We start from the raw sequence: 18,814 nt of genomic DNA on the forward strand, positions 1-18,814 counted from the left end.
AGAATAAAAATCTGCAGAACTCAGTGTCATGTTTTTGCTTGTAACGTCATAAACAATATTCATTTAAGATAGTAAAGACTGAGTAAAAATGAGCTTGCACAATTCATTTAGCCAACCAATAATTATCTTAAGCAGGCTAATTTATTTATTTGATTTTAGTAGAACACGATCATGGGCTTCAAGATCACAAAGCCTCCATAACCAAACAAGGGCAGAGTTTGGAAGACATGGGCATTTAGCAGGCAGGAAGAGTCTAACAAGTTGCATTTTGGGAAATGTAGGATCCAGTATTTTCAAAACTTGACCCATTCTAGACACTAAAAGGCAGAAGATGTCATCCTCTGCTGAATTAAATTGGACTTTTTGACGATATTTGACCACAAACCAGTAGTTACAGCAGATTTGGGGTAATTTACAGGACAAGTGATGAACCAAAGATCACCAAAGTCATTAGGACCAACCCTGTGGGGAACACGACACTATTTCATAGCAATCTAACCAATAGTATAAAAATATATATTGGTCTGAGCTCCATGATGTTTTGTATGCTTATTGTATGACTGTGCACATGATAAAAAAGAAACGTTTGGGAAAAAATCACTTATAATGTGTGTATAAAAAAAATATGTACACTTGAATTGCATCAGTTATTTTCTTCATGTTTTATCTGATTTGTTAAAAGTCGATCTAAAACAAAGGTGTGTAGTTTTGGGATAAATTCTGTGTTTGTGAATGAAAATGTCTGTTCTTCTTAGTGTTCTTAGTGTGGAACGTTTGAATGAAATGCAGTGTGCCTTTGCTGCATGGGTTTAATTCAATTCAATTCAGTTTATTTATGTAGCGCCAATTCACAAAAAAAGTTATCTCATGACACTTTCCAATTTGAGCAGGTCTAGACCAAACTCTTTAATTAAATTGTAAATTGTTTAATTAAAAATAAATAAATAAATAAAAAAATCTCCAAAAGACAGTAAAATTGATGCTTTAAGGCTTTAATGCAAAGAATTTAACTGAATAATCCAGGTTACATGTCAAGAAGCATAAAGGGACACAGACCGACAGTTGAGCAGGGGAGAGAAGCTGAGGTGGGTTGTCAGGCAAGCAGACTGGACGGCTTAGACCTCAGCAGAGGCCTCCTCGCTGTGGTGGATGTAGTCATTGATGAAGCGCAGGTACTTGGACACCTGGGTGTAGATGCCAGGACGGTCTGGGAGGGCACAACCGTTGCTACTCCCATAACTCATGATTCCCACCTGCACAAAGCCACTGCCGGCCTTGCACACCAGTGGACCACCATAATCCCCCTTTAAAAGCACAAAACATGCATACGCACCCATTGTGTAAGTCTTTGCACTTTCTCCCTATTTGAACTTGTTGAGTGACACACAGCAGATAACTATAGCATTTACTGAAGAATATGTTATTAACTGTGCTGTTATGAGGCCGAAATCATGACCTAGATGTGCTAACAATTTCAAGTAGGAACTATTTTCCTTCCACTGACGTATATAACGATGTGCCTCCATTTCCTACGCAGTAATTAAGCCAACGCAGCAGTGATCAGGTAGTGTTCCTGCCCATACAACAGGCCCACTCATTTGTGAGCAGCCCTCAGCTGTCAATCGTGACATTTCACCTCCTTTAAATATCATCACAGAACTAATTAAAGTCAAAGTTATCAGAAGTGTAATAAGAACTACCTTAAATGACAGAAACCATCCCTGGGAAAAAAATTATTCGATGCATACTCATTTTGATTTTAAAAGTCCTGTATCCAACACTGTCCTCTGTAAATGCATAAAAGTATTATCAGCCAAATGTGCTTGAGTAAGTAGGCCAGTGCTTTGCAACCAGAGGGTCCCACCTCCCCTCAAAGAGATAGAAATGTTCAAACGTTTCAAATGACTCAAGTAGAAAAACTCACGTTGCAGGCACCCTTCCCTCCAGCCATGTCCCCCGCACACATCATGTCAGCAGTCAGCTCAGAATATTTGGCCTTACACTGACTCTGAGGGATGATGGAAATCTTCAGCTGCTGAAGAGTTTCTGGATCTGGCAGTGGAACTGCAGAGATGCACACAGAGTCAGTGCAGAGGAAGGAGGAGGTGTTATTTTGATCATGACCACGGAACGAAATTTATTGACTGAATTTAGGCCTGTGTTTACGGATAGATGTTTTGTGTTTAATAAAATACACTGAGATCATCCTGTTGAAACTTTGCTGAAACTTATTACCTACCAGTATAAATTTCAAGGATAAGTAGGGCCATGTCTTCCACATGATTGATAAGAAGAATAGTGAAGTCTGTCTGCACAGTGAACATGAGGTGGCAGTTTATCTTAGTGCAAAGACTGGAAACAGGATAAAACAACTAGCCTGGAAGTAAAAGTTAAATCCTCCTGTCAAATGTGTGTTTATCCTTAATGTTCCCTATTCCTCCTCCACTATGATTGCTGAGCTACTCTGTGCAGAATAAGTTTGTTTTCACATTCATCTGTCGAAGGGTAAAAGATTCTCTGTGCTCTGTACTTCAGTTCATGACCTCTTTATTTCTTAACTCTTTTCTATGGCCCTAGCTATTTTGTTTATATACAATGCTGTGTGCGTGTATATAACAGAATTCATTCCTTTTTAGGGTTAAGACTTGGTTTAAAGTTAGGATAAGGTCAGATTTAGTTGAATGTTCTGGTAAGGTTTAGGTAGTAGCTATAAAGTAATGGTTATGGTTAGTTTGAGTATTGAGGAAATTAGAGTGGGCACCTTTTAGTTTACCTTACATGCAGAACTTACCACCTGTCTTGATGTCCCCCCAGCCAGTAATCCAACACTCAGATGATGAAGTGAAGGTGTCTTTAACACTGGACAGACTCACTGGGGCAACATCCTTTGAGAATGTGATCTTTTTCTTCAGCTTTATCAGGGCGATGTCGTTCACGTAGCCACTGCCCAGGGCTCGGTATTCAGGGTGAGGGATGACATAAATGATGCCCCTGTAACAGGCAGACGCTTTTCGCAGGTTGTGTGATCCGACCCAAACCATTGACCGAGACAAATCAACCCGAAGTTGCCTGGCAACACAAACACACACACATTAGTTTTCATGTGTATGGATAACGCATGAATACACATCAGTATTCTAAACGTGCAGATAAGTTCAGCAGAACTTAGATGTTAGCTAAATTAGAATATTTAAGTATATAAGCATTGTCTTGTTTCGTCATTTAACTAGATAGGATCGAAAGAGATCTTCTTCGTCTTGAAATCTTGTTATTATCATCTCTAAAAATATTGCAACCTAACCAAACAACAGACAGGCACAGTTAGCGACTAGCTGGTGAACATAGTGAAGCATTTAGCAGCTAGAGGACTGGTTATTTTCCTCTTAAAAAACAGAATCTATTTATCTGTTATTTGTAACTACTTGAGGAGTAAATAAGCAACGGTTTACTAACAAGTTAGTAATTTCCTCACTGTAATTGGGCGTCTAAGTACAGATGGTATGGTAGTATTTCGATATATTACTTTGAACACAGGTAGGTCTCCACTATATTAACAATTTATTGATTTCAACATAACCGATTAAAATGTTATTTTGTTTTTTTAAGAATGTAATACTTGGAAATTATTAATAATAATAGCAGGAAACATATTGAAGTACTCAAAAGAGTTAATACCCACATAATAACACGAGTTATTAAAGAGGTCCCTGGTGGGCTCCAACAAGGTAGTTTAGTGGTCTTGATAAATCTAAAGGCCCTTAATAATCAAAGGCTATGAAAGATGATTAGAGCCACGTAGAAAAAAAAAAGACTGTGATTCTGACAACGCAGACAGACACACACACTTACTTATCAAAGCAGTGTGCAGCAGTCAGCACCCACTCACTGTTGAGAATGGTGCCGCCACAACGCCACTTGTTGATACCATTAGATGTGATGTTAAGGTGGACCATCCACGGCCAGCTGCCCTTTGAAGCGCTCTGCCCCCCGACGATGGAGCTCCCCACCTCAGCCCCAAGCAAATCTAGAAAAACAATGATGGACGTTTAATTAAACCTTTGTAAAAGGTGGAGTTTCTGGGGTAGTTTTTAAAGAGTGAGTCCAATTTTCTTTGTGCATACATTCTTTGTCTCACAGGCATGAGAGAAGTAGCAATCATATTATCTATTAAGATAAAATAAGATTGGTAAGAAAGCGAATATTTCCCAAAATATCAAACTTTTTCTTAAAATCTATAAGAAATACAGGTAATAATGTGTTTATAAACACAGCGATCAATCTGAGATGTCCAGCCATCACCATTAAAGAACTGCCAAAAGAAATTATTTATAATTGCAGAGCGGTTTTACTGGTTTTGACAGAAAAGACTTTTCGATTTTCAACCTCATCTCCTCATCAAAATGTCTATATCAGTCTATTAAGGTAGAAAACTCATAAGAATTGTTAAATTAACCTTCACACATTGATTACAGATGAATCATCCATCTTGATACTAGAATAATGTTCTTAAGATGACAACAATGATGTTTCTCACCTTGGCTGCTGTGGATCAGTACCAGCACAGTGAGAAGTCTGCAGAAAACCATGGCTGTGGCTTAGTAGAGCGGTGATTCTGCAGGCTGCGAGGGAGCAGCTTATATACACAGCTGCAGAGGGGAGAAATGCTTATCAGCCTTCCTTTTCCTTTCAAACCCCATAAGGAAATGTACATTTACTCAAGTACTGTGAAGTACGCTTTTATGGTGTAGGTGTGTTGCTTTAGTATTTCTCTTTCATAAAGCTTTATAGTTTTTTCCATGTTCAATTTCAGAGAGAAATATTGCACTTTTAGCTTGAAATGCATCACAGATCTGTACTACTTTTATTAATTAGCAAGGTTATAAATACAGAACATAGTGTTAGCTTTTAATTAATGGTCCACCGTTAAACAAGTTTGGGCTGTTTAAACATGTCTAGTCTGAATATTCTGGTCTAAAGCAAAAGCAGAATTCTCTTTTTTTACAAGTTGAAAAGTCAGATTTTGAAAGCACTTAAGTCAAACTTAAATATTTCAATATACAGTTGGAAATGTAAGAGCATAAACCTTACCAACTATGGGAGCTCGCCCACCTGTCCTGACCCCAAAAATAATACAAGAAATTATTACTGTATTTCAATGTTTTGTTTATCTGCTGTTCAGAATATCATCTAAAAGTCTCATAAGTTGTTACATAAACTTCTGTTCTGACCTCCCTAATTTAACATTTATGAGTGTGGAGAGAGTTACGAGGAGACATGGAAATAATAACAGTATTTATCGTAAAAGCTGGGGCAAGCCTTTACAATAATGTAGTTAATGAAAACTTGATAACACAGGATGGTGTTGCTGTATGATTACATTAGAAAGCATTTATTAACTGTTAAATGTAGAATCACTAATAATACAAATCCCTATCTATAACAACAATTATGTTATCAAGCATTAATGGATGCCTCATAACTGGTACTCAATATTTATTCAACCTGGTAGTCTGAATTTTTTTTCAGACTTTTTTTTCCAAGGGAGATCTGTGTACATAAAATGAACAATATACAATTTCCATAGATATAACTCACATACACACACATTTTCACAATTAAGAAAAACAATTACAAATGGGATTACAAATGAAATAAGAAAATGTAACGTCATAGTTTTTGGAGCGCACTAATATAAGTGGATCCTTCATTTCGCAGGATCCCAGTTTTTTAAAGCCAGCTAGCCGCAAAGCTACACATAATCATTAAGAAGAATTGAAGAATGATGTGCTTCTGACATGACACAATGCTGTAATTAACATAACAATAATAAACCTAAAAGTTTCCACTTAGGTTTGTATCCTAAATAACGTCTTCGAATAGGAACGTTCAACTTTGGTTTTGTTTCCGTGGGAATTTATTTTTATGAGACACCGAATTTCATGTGACGTTTGTGGAAACATATTAGCGTCCAGTTTGGGATGTCTCCTGAGTATTTTAATAGTTTTACTCTTAGTTAGCTTTTATTCATTTTATCCGGTGCTCATTTGTAAACATGGAGCAGGCAGCTAGCGTCAACGCAGATCCTGTTCGCTCCGACAGCAATGGTGAGTCTGTCTGTCCGGACAGAGTTTGTCTTGACCGATAAATCTCAAATTGGGCACATTATTATTTAGTGGGTCGCTAAAGGTCTCGTATACCTATTATTTACAGGTAACTGGACGCAGCGGCGCAACTGGATCGGATTTTGGTGAGAGTCCAGTCTAGATTTCATAACAACCTAAGAAATACAGCTACAGTTTCTTATTTTAGCTTTGCCAATTTCCGTAAGTACATTTAAAGTGTTATGTAAAGTAAGATGACAAATACAAAGGCCAGCAGTAAGTCAGAATCAGATTTGAAATGAAACAAATGTTTATTGGCAAAGTCCAACCCATGAAGCCCACAGCTTCCCCTTAGTGCTGACTTACTGTTACAAATCATCATCCACACCGTGCCGCGTTCACTGTCAGATAAACAGGAGGAACAGGAACCTTCTCGACATGTTACTTATGTTTAAGAAACGAAACTTTATTGACTAAAGAAGTAAGAGGAAGAATTGCTCAGATCATTTTCAACGTAGCAGACATGATAAAGAAATATTAGTAGAAAAAGAAAATATGCAGTTATGTTAATTAGTCACAAATAGTTGATGAACTCTGGTGAGAGTGCTAAACAGGCCCACCTGTAGAGAAAATAAAAGCATGATTCCCAGAAAAAATAAAGATTTATTTAGTTTTATTTGTTTATTTTTTTTTAGTTCTATTTAAAATTATGTCAGAGCAGGCTTAACATAAAGCTTATGTTTTAAAACTTTGAATATCAACTGAAATAAGAGTATAACTCTTATACTGTTTTCATATATTTTGTTATGTAAGTTATGTTTTATGATTACTTTTTTGTTTAGGAAAAGTTCTTGCTAAGACAACATTAAACATTCTTAATGAATTAAGAAGTTTAGCTTGTATGATTTAGATCTACACTTCTTTTGGTATTTTCTCAAAGAAAGGGCTCTGTCAGCTAGTTATCAGTTATTCTGCTCACCCTGTGTTATCTGTTACCGCCTCAGGTTCCTTGGATTGTGCAACAACTTTGCTTATGTGGTAATGTTGAGTGCTGCCCATGACATCCTCAAAAAACAAGAGTCAGGAAACACCACAGCATCTGTAAGAACACAACTTTGTATTTCATTATTTTGAATTAGCAGTGATCCTTGACCCCTGAATCTATAAAGTCTGAATAGACATAAAGTTATAAAGCAAATGTGTCACTTTTTACCTATTTCCTTTTTCTTTTTTGTCTAGACTTTAGTCACAGTGGCCATAGATTTCCAAGGGGGGAACAGTAGCAACAGTAGCCGATATGACTGCAATCCTGTCTCTACTGCGGTAAATGGAAACACGTTACACAACATGGATTAGCCTTAACCAGTATGCTGACGGCGAATTATTAACGTCTCACTCTGAGGTTACACTCTGAACCTCAAGAGAGACAATCAAGCCAGAAGTGTAAGCACCAGGATGGACAATCTTTTCAACCTCCAGTATTGCTTAATATCTTGTGAAGCAAAATGGCAAACTTCAACAGGGTTGTAACAGACTTATACTGTAACTGATTTAAAAGAAGACACCACTGTCTTCTGGGGCATTCACTGATGCTTTTCTCCTCAGGCTGTGCTGTTAGCTGACATCCTCCCAACGCTCGTCATCAAACTATTTGCTCCTTTTGTGATCCACAAACTGCCTTATGGGTAAGATGCAATTTATCGCTTGTAAACCTGTGGTCCTTTAATGTTTGTGAACTACATAAATACTGTAATATTGTTTTGTGTTCTTCAGTATCCGAGTGCTGTTCTGTGCCATCATGGCAGCGGCGAGTTTCCTCCTTGTGTCCTTTTCCTTCACTGTGTGGATGAGCATTCTGGGTAAAGATGCCTTTTTTTTACATTTTAATCATAGCTTTTATCATTAATGATGGCGGACCTGACCATGAATTAGTTACAGCTCAGAATCTTTTGCCACGGTTTCGTTTCCCGTCAACTTATCTAATTGCGGTTATTCCACAGAAATGTGATATCATTGCAATCTTATCATTACTAGAATTATTTATCACCCCTAAGACTGATCAGCGAACTGATATTTTAAACCAGTTCTTGTGTTTATATGCATCATTTTCGTGTACAAAGTTTACCAGAAAACAGTTTTTTACTTTTTTGTTGCTATCAGTACTACATGTATTTCGACGTATCCACAATATCAAATGAAAGGAAAGGAACTCAATCTGCTGGCTGACAGAAAAGACTATGAAACAGTTCCCCTGTGCAGTATCGTCACCATGCCCAGTGATCTGCTCGGTCCACATATGGGCTCAGTCTGACATTACTTTACGCTGACTTTGTACTAGGGAGCTGGCAGGGTAAAGTCCGGCTAATGACTAGATAAGTGCAGGGTTACAGTGCATGTGTGAGGCAGACCCTGGTTTAGAAACACAGTGATTCAATTATTTGGCGAGGGTTTATATTTAAAAGAACAATTGATTAATTGATTTAGGCCCTGATTAATTGGCCTCCTTCTCTTAAAGTCCTTTGATACTGCATTAAAGAAAAATACATGATGAGTGAAGAGTGTCTGACACTAAAATGTCAATTTGTCAATCTCAGCTATGGAGTAAACTTTTCCTCTAACTTGGTATATTACTTTTGTACTTGGTATGTTAAGATATTTATTAAACAGCATGATTACTGCACAGCTGTGCTTTGGGCTGGTCACACAAGTTTTAAACTTTAGATGGTTGCTGTAGCCCCACCATTAAGTCTATCAGCCCATAATGCCAGGTGAGGACTGGACCTTTGTGCAAAGTTTGGTTTATTTTCACGCAAAGAAAGGCATATTTCCTGTTAGAAGTGATAAATAATAATAACATTGCAAATTGCCCCTTCTTTTGTGTGCATAGTAAAAGATCTAATAACATTAAAAAGTGAGCCACCAACACAATTCCAGAGCCTTAAAGCTGGCACACTTAAAAAACTGCAGCCACTGTTATTGTTCTTAGTCACTGACAAACTCAAAGATATTACAGTCCAGTTTAGTGCAGTTCACCACTAAGCAAACTGTCATTGTTACGAGTGACAATGACAGTTTCGTAGTTGAGTATTTGTGAAGTAATAGAAATGGATGCACTTATGCCAATGATAATAATATAAATGATTCAGGTATTAAACAACTCAAACACTCTAGAAACTTCTATAAAGTGGAATTCAAAGGTTTTTCTTCTTCCTTGTCAGTCTGAGTTGAATAAGCCCCCCTGTGATTGTTAATTTTCTGTCGTTTGTGAGCATCTCTGTCCTTCCACATCTGACTCACTCATATGAACCCTTCTATCACTGTGTTTCTAGGAGTGATCTTTGCTAGTATTAGCTCTGGACTGGGAGAACTGTCCTTCCTCTCCCTCACTGTGTTCTTCAGCAGGTAAACACTTATTCCTTGCCTTTTATTCACGTTCTCTCATCCGTATGTGTTGAGGTGAGATGGTAAGATCTAAATTAAACTTTACCTACTGTACCTAGAACGTAAAATGTTTAGAAGAGGGCTTGAACAGCAATCATAAATTATAAAATATTGTATATTGTAAGCTGTTTTCACAAAACATTTCAAAACCGAGGACATGCTGTTAAAGACCGACAGTGTTTTTACAAGTTTTACTTCAAATTGCAAATTTAACTTTTTTGTGTGTGACATCTTGCTATGCAGACAAACTTTCAATCCACTGAATCACTCATTGTCATTCAGTTGTATGGAAGTCTAATTGTGCCAGAAAGGAAATAAAATAGATTAAATGGTAGGAATGAAAATTAATAAAACTATTCATTTTTAGGGAAAAAGAGAGAACAACATAGAATCAAGAGATAGTAAGTTCAAAGGACCTTCTTTCAGGCAAAATTCTGACTTTTGAAGTCAAAAGGTTAAATATGACCTACTTTCCTGTAATTCTGACTGATTACTTACCTTTTCCCGCTGTTTACCTGATAGAAATGGGCTTTGCACTAATCATGAGCAAAGGTGGTTTAAAATTCTTTCTTATTGGAAATTCTGATGAAAATCTGACATCCTTGATTTCAGACTTGTGGCAGTGTCTGCAGTGGTTTGTTTTTTGTTGTTGTTTTTTTTTTTTGACACTTCACCCTGAAATACCTGACGTCAACACATTTCCTTAAATGAAACTGAATGCAAGAGGCTTCAGAACAGATCCTCTTTGCAGTGACAATGCCACATGACAATAATGGCTGAACTAGCAAGCCTTGAGTTGCTGATAAATCATGTAACACCAGTGAAAAATAGGAAGATTTCCAGCAATAATGTAAAGTAGCTGTTGAGAGTCTAAAAACCATGTGTATGCATGTAACTGTATTAGGGGCGGTGCGTTCTACCAGTATTGGTGAAAACTGAAACGTTACACATACTTTATGATAATACTGTATAACTCACTACCTCTGACATTATTTCCATTTCTTTCTGTTCTCACTTTGTCATCTCAGTACTGGTTGCTAACTGCCTTGAAGACAAAGCAGCTAACTAGCTACAAAGTTGCTCTGTTACTGAGTCGTCTCTGCTAGCTAGTGTGGCTACGACTGTGGGGCAAAATTATGTGGAAGGAGATGACAGACAATACACTTTACTCAACTGAGTAAAGAGAGATGAAGATAAAATTGACTCATATTTTTTTCAGAATTTTATTGTTTTTCAAATTTTCTATAGCTATTACAATGATATTGCTATTGTGAATTCTTTTGGCACAGTGATTGAGTAGCGAAAAGATGATGCCCTATCTTATCTCATATTTTGGGGTTCTTCTAATGTACCTGTCATTAAAGACAGGTACATTAGAAGACAGAATTTAGCTTGCATTGTTAACACTGGTTTCTCCGCTGGCTCAGTGATGTACTGGAAGGCTGGGGCTCAGGCACTGGCGGTGCTGGTGTTGCTGGAGCTGTGCTCTACTCACTCCTCACTCAAGTCGGTCTGTCACCCCAGAAGACGCTTCTCATCATGCTGGTGGTTCCATTTGTTATGTTGATTAGGTAAGTTTGAAAGCCCTCAAAAAAAATCCTCGATTTGTTACCATTTGTGCTGTATTTTAGAAGCACCTCTCAAGATTTCCCTTTAGTCTTATCTTCCAAAGGCTGTTTGATTATAAACCTGACAAAAATCATTTTAAACATCCACAATATGACTAAATCTAAAGAGAGTGGCTAAATTCTGTTATTATATAATGAGATTACTGATTTTATTTCAAGTCCTTATGTTTCTCCTGCACCTGTTTTCCTCGAATTGACTATTGTCATTAAGTGTCGGCCAGTCATTGTCATTTTTAATGAAGGTTAGGATTAATTGACTGAATATTTCTTAATGGCAACAGTCCTATCATTCAGTCACATTAATGACAAGTGTCCTGTTGTGGTTATGACAGTATCATGGCAGTCTTATGCACAACCCTTCAAATAAAGTGTTTCCTTCTCTTGTTTTAGTCACAGTGCTAATGAAACCATTCACCCTCAATTCTTGTTTTCTTTTTTTTCCTATCCGAACACCACAACCACCACCAGCTATTTCTTCTTGCTGGTTCCTCCACCTTCATTGCCTCAGTGGAAAAACAGGGAGACAGAATATGTAGCTGTGGGCTCAGAGGAGCGTCGGCGGCTGATGGATGGAACAGAAGATGAGGAGCAGGAGAAATCGACCTCAGGTACACGTCCCACACTCTGCACACTGCAGATTACCGGTATATATAAATGTGAGGAATCACACTAAATAGTAAACATAAATAGTGAACAAACCCAGCGAAAGCAGGACTTTTAGAAATGCACTGATTTATTATTTTGTTGTTTGTTCATTTAATAGCAGTGTATTGACTAAATCTAATCGGACGGTGCTGAAAGAGCCTGTCTGTTTTGTGGGGGTGGGAAAAAGTTTGATCTTAATTTTGCTTTAAGGAAGATAAAAGGAAGTTTTTATTTCAATGTACATACGATATTCAAACATGACACATTACATTTCTCGGTACTTACCAATCATTTGAGAGGTCAGATAACGTGAATGACCCAAGTGGTTTTATCTTGGTTTGTTTAGAGGACGTTGCATGCTATTCAGATATTTACGTACGTCTGCACTGGAAGTGATAAAAGACTCTGCATGGCTTTTTGTGGTGAAACAGATAGACAAGCTGGATGTTATCATCCCTGTGTAGCATTATATATGATGACCCGATACAAAGGCTGGCTTTATTAAGGGTGATTTTTCTTTTCCTTTTTTGATACAGCTAGGCTAGCCATTTCCTCCTGTTTCCACTCTTTCTTGCTCCCTCCTCTGGCCGAAAAGTTGGTGATAATTCTCTGTGGGTTTGTGACTATGAGTGAAACTTATATGATCATGTGATCATCATGTTATCCACCAATTATGGTACATCATACTGAGTGCACCCTGTTTTTAATGCTGGAAAGCAGTGACTGTACAGCTTTCTGAAATCCTGTTGTCACTGTGAAGTTAACAGGTTTGGTACCTTGTGCTTGTGTAGAGATTTAAACCTGTGCTCAGTGACTGTATCTGGCAGGATCGATAGATAGCCAGAACATCAATAATGTGTCTTTCCAGAATTCATGTCTCAGTTACTCAAGACCTTATTGTGAGCAGCTTCATGAGGGAACTGTTTTCTGTTTTCTTTCTGTATCACCCACTCAGAAGAAAGCAAACATCTACTCAGTGAGAGGCTAGATAACTAAGCTAGCTAAGCTTCAGCTCAGCCAAGGAGGATGTCATTAATGTTTACTTATGTGCGAGAAGCTCATTGGTTTTCTTCTGCATGTTAACACAGTCTAGTTTGGTAGAAGACAAGACTCAGCGACTCACACCAAAACAATCTAGACAAACAGGTATCAGGTGCCTGTGTCCCTTTTAGCCTCTACCCGTGCCACCTAAGCAGTCACTTTTATGCTAAGCTAAGCTTACCATGTTCTGCCCCGACCTCTTTAGTTGACTGATTGATATTGACCAGTCGTTTCTCACTCTTTGACGTCCCACTTTGTGTATTAATTGCACCAGGAAGCACTTCAAAGCACTCTGAGAGGCTACTTCCTCATTACTTGAGTAATAAGTAATGGCATCAGTCAAATACACAAAACTTCTTCTTTCTCAACACAATGACTCAACTTTTAAAAAAATAATAGATAGTCAAAGTTTAAGTTTCATTTTTTACATCTGTGTGTATTGGACGGAATGTTCAAGCTAAAGTGAGTGACATCATCATTTGAGTGGTCAAATCTTGTAAAAAAAATAAAAAATGAAATCTTAATGTTGCACCTACTCCCAGAAATTTCACTCTTCATACATTATTAATATGTGCAAATACAGGAAACTCATTGCTAGTTCTACAAATGTTTCAATGGAAGCAAACGGACATGTGCTTTTGGCTCAAGGAGGCTCCAAGTGAAATTTCTGGAAAAAATACAGACAGTTTATCTTTGTGACTTTATTATTTATTCATTAGCTTATATAGTTTTGTTTTTTTTCATAGGGAACCATAAGGATAGTTTTGTTATATAATCTTGTAGTATAATGACAGTTAAATCAATTAAAAAGAGGCCTGATTCCCTCTCCCACTGCACCACATGTGTAACTTTTAAGTACTTCTGCTTGTGACTGAATAACTACACAGGACATGTTCTCTTCCCCCTGATCATAACAGAGGACAGGACCACTGGACCTCTCACCTGCACAGAGAAACTGCACATCATCAAAGTAAGTGTACTCCCCTCTTGACTTAAGACTCGAATGTTCAAGTGTTTGTCTGTTGGCACTATTATTCCTCTTGAATTCTGTGAGCAGGGCTTGCTGAGGTTTGTGTTTCCCCTGGGACTGGTTTACTTTGCTGAGTACTTCATTAACCAGGGCTTGGTAAGTTCTGCAGTGCCCTCTAGCATCACATTCAACTCACTGCATGTTGTAAAGCCATGCCCAGCTTCCTTCTGGTGTGTGCTGTATGGAGTTATGAGATGTAATGTGACAGACTGAAAAATAATTAATAATTGACCCAAGAATAATGCAGACGTTTCCTTTTCCAGATGGAACTCCTGTATTTCCCCAACTTTTTCCTGTCTCATGCACAGCAGTATCGCTGGTTAGTCAACCTCACTAGAATGTTATCCTGAAGGAGTTGCTTGTCTAAGTTCATAGATTTCAGTTTGGTCATTAATTGTGTGTGTGCTCAGGTACCAGACGCTGTATCAGGTCGGTGTGTTAGTGTCTCGCTCCTCCCTGTGCTGTGTGAAGATCAGGAAGCTGTGGGTTCTCTCTTTGCTACAGGTGAAAATTATGAGTATGAAGTACAAATCAGTGGAAAAGGGATACATTTGTTGTGAAACGTGAGGCTGCCTGGATTACATTTCTCTTAAATAAATCTGACCTATTTTTCAAATTAAACATATTTACAGAGTGTTAACTGGCAATATTTTTAGTTGGATATTCCTGTTCACCTTGAGAAAATTAAATAAGGTTGGAGAAAAATTCTGGTCAAAGTTATATCATAAGTCAACAGCTTGGCAGGTATGATAATTTTTGCAATGTATTAAATGCATTATATTGTTTACATTGCTTGGTCTTAGCCATAATTTAGTGGCCACATTTTATATAAACAATGGGACACAGACAGGAACTAAAAAAAAAAATACCAGCAATGTGGACAAACAATAACATAGAAACATAGTAAATACACTGTGTATCTGGTTTTTAGAATGTAAATATAAAGTAAATATTAATCACAATTGTAACGGGCTGCAGTAGCGTAATAATAATAATTACTGATCTCACATGAAGAACAACATGAAAGCTACTGATGATTTCTTGTTTGTTCCTCTTTTGAGCGTTCATTTAGTACATGTGTAGAGAATATTGTCCAGTTTCATCTTGCCCACCCCCAAAAATACTGTTCTGGTCAAATATGCTAATTATCATGTGACTGGATTGTGTTATTCTAGTCGCAGTGCATTAGGACAGCTGAGTCATCGACATAATTTTGTAGATTATGTGACTTTCGGTGTCATTATTTCAATATGGATTTTTGTTATATATTGATTTCACTTTGGTTATATTATTGTTCTCACTATTAATATTGCTGCTGAATTTGAATTTTTTTAAGGTTTTGCTTAAGTCACTTTTCAGTTATTTTTGTATACTGATTTTCTATTTCATTTTTTGCTTCTGCTGAAGAGGCTATGATTTCAGTCTGCTTTGTGGGTTTGTTTGTGGTGGAGCCAAGGCCAAAGAAGAATTCTTTAAATGGACTGGATCCAAGTCATGAGGCAGATACACAAATTATGTTGTTACTTTCCAGATTGAGATTGCTAATGTTAGATACACGCCAGCTTCAGCTAGAACATTGATTCTGTACCTGCAGTAGAAACAGGTGCAGTGATTACCAACAGATAGCACTACAAAACATGTTTCCAAACCGGTTATTTCAGATTGCTTGCCAAAGAGCCGCGTGTTTTAAGGTGTCAAATTTCTGTTCAACATCTGGTTTTCAGGGCAGTTAGTTTGTGTAGGTTTGCATGTATAGATCATCATGCTCTGTTCACCCTTTCCCCTCCTCGCTGCCCTCCACAGGTGGTGAATGCTGTGCTGCTCCTGTTCGCAGTGCGCTACCAGTTCCTGCCCAGTGCCTGGCTGGTGTTTGTTATTATCTTCTATGAGGGTCTGCTGGGTGGAGCTGCGTATGTCAACACATTCTACTTCATCAGCAAGGAGGTACGCTTAATTTTCCGTCAGATGATCTGTTATTGGGGGTATCCATGTGTCATTAAACTCCTAAGCCTACTCCAGCGTTTACGTATTATCAGGATGCAGTCTGTATAATGTATATTTCTACAGCTATCATTCCATCACTACAACAGAGGCATGTCACTTTACTTTCCAACTGCTTCTGCGCAATGCTTTTCAACTTACTGAAACTGAAACTCAATACTTCTACAGATGTTTCCCATTTAAAGGGCAGAGTTCTTCTCCTTTCCCCACAGGGAGGAAACATCTATGGGAGGTGCTTAGTCACTGATGTGAGCTTAACAAAATCAAAAAACGTGTTGATGACAGGAACTAGTCTATAGACAATGTTTCTGCTGAGAAGAGACATTTGTCTGATTGTCACATGACACCATGGTTGCACTGATGAAAAATGTTAAGAATCTGTTTTTGCAGAGCATGTATGCTGTTTCAGACTTACTGATGTTATCTCACAGTTCTTCCGTCTGCCCATAGATCAGATCAGTTTGTCATAAAGGTCATAGTGTGTGGTGGCGGGGCTGTACTTGAGTTATATTGGAAAGTGTTTTTAATTCTGTAAGTCTGATATTTTATCTGCAGGCTTATTAACAGTGTCAACAGAAACAGAACATTTCTACGTTTGGTATTTACAATTTGTTGTTGTTGTATTGGGATACATGTGCCAAATAAAGTGGCCTGTGAATGTATAAATGGATGTGTGTGTGTGCATGCACATTTAAGGGAAAAAAAAGTATTTTCTCACATTGCCATGTGGCCCTGTTCCCTTTGCAGCTATGGATATCATTCTACATTACACACTGTTTGTAGTATGTGTTCATCCTGATGTTGGTGTTTTGTCCCACAGACTGAGGACAGACAGAGGGAGTTTTCCATGGCTGCTGCCACTGTAGGAGACAGTCTGGGCATAGCACTGGCTGGACTCGCTGCTTTCCCCGTGCACAGATACTTCTGTTCCCTATGACCCAGCCCACATGCAGGATGAAAAAGCAAGATGTGGGTGCATTCATGTTGAGGGATTGTTTTTTTATCTGAAGTGACTTGTGGACCAAAATGCTTGATTAACTGAGTAACGTATTGGAGGTTTGCTGGCTTGCACAAACTGCGCTATTAACCGGTCACCTACGGAGAAGAACTAATTATTCTGTCATAACAGTGTGGAAAACATCCATAGTTAGTTTTGCAGACCATTATTAGTTGGTGCACTCACCTTGATGACAAATAATGTCATGACAGGCTTTTATGATGCAGGGAAGACAGGACAGGAAATGCTCTGTTCATGTCAAAGAAACATAGCATATAACATAATCACGATATTTTTAAATCATATTTATGGTTGATTTTATGAATGTTGTAGTGTGTCTGAATGACAGGATGAAGCAGAGCATCTCATTTTCAGAAAGCCCCCTGTCCCTTTGTTTGGTCATGGTCATACAGTTTGAAGAGCCTCCTGGTAAAGGAGTGGACAGTAAGTGCTGAGCCCCTGAACTGAACCAAACACCAGACTACACTCATCTTTCTTTACAATAATGAAGTCTTCAAAATAAAAGGTGTTAATCTCTCAAAGCCATTTAGAGCTGGCATTATACAAAATAACCTACTGTAGTACAACTCTTAAGAGGAGCTGCACACTTACATGTGTTTGCTAAGCTGTAAACTAAATTATATTTCTGTACTCTCATCAGTGTTGAAGTCAATATTGACATTTCTTATCAAATTTAGAATGGCTGAACACACGATCTACTATTTCAAACCACCCTGAGCCTTGCAAGTCCAGTGTTGACAAAGAGTCAACTATCTGTGACTTATCTGTGTCAAGAAATTTAGATATATAAAACAAATAATTAAGACCCTTTGATCGGAGGCTGGCAACCCACCTCTCCCAGCATCTGTCTTTTAATGGAGTACGTGCGACTGTGGTCGTTTTCAAATATATACTGACTGAGTGTTATTGTTCAGGTTATGTTTTTACTATCACTATATTTAAAATTTTTCAGTTTTGGTGCAGTGATTCAGGCTTTTGATGGCTGCAGAAGCTTGACCACATTGCAGTCTCTAATGGTTTGATGTTTCCCTCTGTATTCTCTAGAACCAGTATGAATCAGGTTTTTGTTTAACTAACTGACATTTATTGTTTTTGTTTTGTTTTTTTACTCGCTGGGTTCTGTTTTAAAAGGTCATTGTTGAAGTGACCAAAAAATGCCTTTTACTGTAAGTTTCTACTAAAGATAAACAAGGCCTTTATATGTACATTTTATGTTTTATATGCAGCAACAAACTGGAAAACAGATCATTGTCCAGAAATTTAAAATGCTATCTTTTAAATTTGTATGAAACCAGTGAACAGGTGTTGTAACAATCAATCAAGATCATTTGATCTTTGTTGTGCACTTTTCCGCTTGTGTTTTGCTCAAGTTCTGCTGTTTTGCTTCCAAACTTTGTTTTCCCGTTTTCATAAAGTAATATAAGTAGTCCCGTATGAAAAAGTGATTGCACTGTGATTAGTGCTTTGGGACTAATCACACAACATACTGATCCTCCATGTGGTCACTATTCTTGATTGTCTAGGACCATCTGTTGGTCACTGAAACACAACATGCCACCTTTGAATTATTATATCTGAGGTTTTGTTTAAACCACTCTGCTCTAAAATACGACTGGGTTCACAGTTAATCTACTGATTATTTGTGTGGAAGTATAAAATACCTCAAACTTGTACTTCAGGGCAGTACTCAAGCACACTGTGCTTATGTAGTTAGATTTAATCACGGGTTATTCTAATTTGTGATTTAGATTTTTGTTTGTACTGAAAATATATATCGGATCTAAATATCGATTATGGCCCTCCTTTATTGCTAATAACTGGAATCTGTATCAGCTTTGGGTAATAAAAAACATCAGTCAGTCCCTACTCAGTCCCTACGTTTTGACTGGATGAGGATAAGTTACCATAT

The 18,814-nt window shown here is 37.7% G+C and overlaps 2 protein-coding genes across 2 annotated transcripts; one reads left to right on the forward strand and one right to left on the reverse strand.

Moving 5' to 3' along the window:
* Nucleotides 1-976: 976 nt before the first annotated feature.
* Nucleotides 977-4,665, reverse strand: LOC124073937 (tryptase-2-like). The gene is made up of 5 exons (XM_046416508.1): nucleotides 4,535-4,665; nucleotides 3,850-4,024; nucleotides 2,792-3,069; nucleotides 1,925-2,064; nucleotides 977-1,304 (listed from the first exon to the last, which is right to left on the reverse strand). The coding sequence occupies exons 1-5, from the start codon at nucleotides 4,584-4,586 to the stop codon at nucleotides 1,116-1,118; spliced, it is 834 nt and encodes a 277-aa protein (XP_046272464.1). The 5' UTR covers nucleotides 4,587-4,665; the 3' UTR covers nucleotides 977-1,115.
* A 1,273-nt stretch (nucleotides 4,666-5,938) lies between these two features.
* Nucleotides 5,939-18,771, forward strand: cln3 (CLN3 lysosomal/endosomal transmembrane protein, battenin). Its single transcript, XM_046414544.1, has 15 exons — nucleotides 5,939-6,104; nucleotides 6,211-6,247; nucleotides 7,106-7,202; nucleotides 7,341-7,424; nucleotides 7,707-7,786; nucleotides 7,875-7,960; nucleotides 9,431-9,503; nucleotides 10,970-11,113; nucleotides 11,639-11,778; nucleotides 13,774-13,826; nucleotides 13,914-13,982; nucleotides 14,150-14,205; nucleotides 14,297-14,390; nucleotides 15,690-15,830; nucleotides 16,708-18,771. The coding sequence occupies exons 1-15, from the start codon at nucleotides 6,053-6,055 to the stop codon at nucleotides 16,822-16,824; spliced, it is 1,323 nt and encodes a 440-aa protein (XP_046270500.1). The 5' UTR covers nucleotides 5,939-6,052; the 3' UTR covers nucleotides 16,825-18,771.
* Nucleotides 18,772-18,814: the final 43 nt, after the last annotated feature.

The sequence above is a fragment of the Scatophagus argus genome, chromosome 16, assembly GCF_020382885.2.
Source record: "Scatophagus argus isolate fScaArg1 chromosome 16, fScaArg1.pri, whole genome shotgun sequence".
Lineage (NCBI taxonomy): Eukaryota > Metazoa > Chordata > Actinopteri > Scatophagidae > Scatophagus > Scatophagus argus.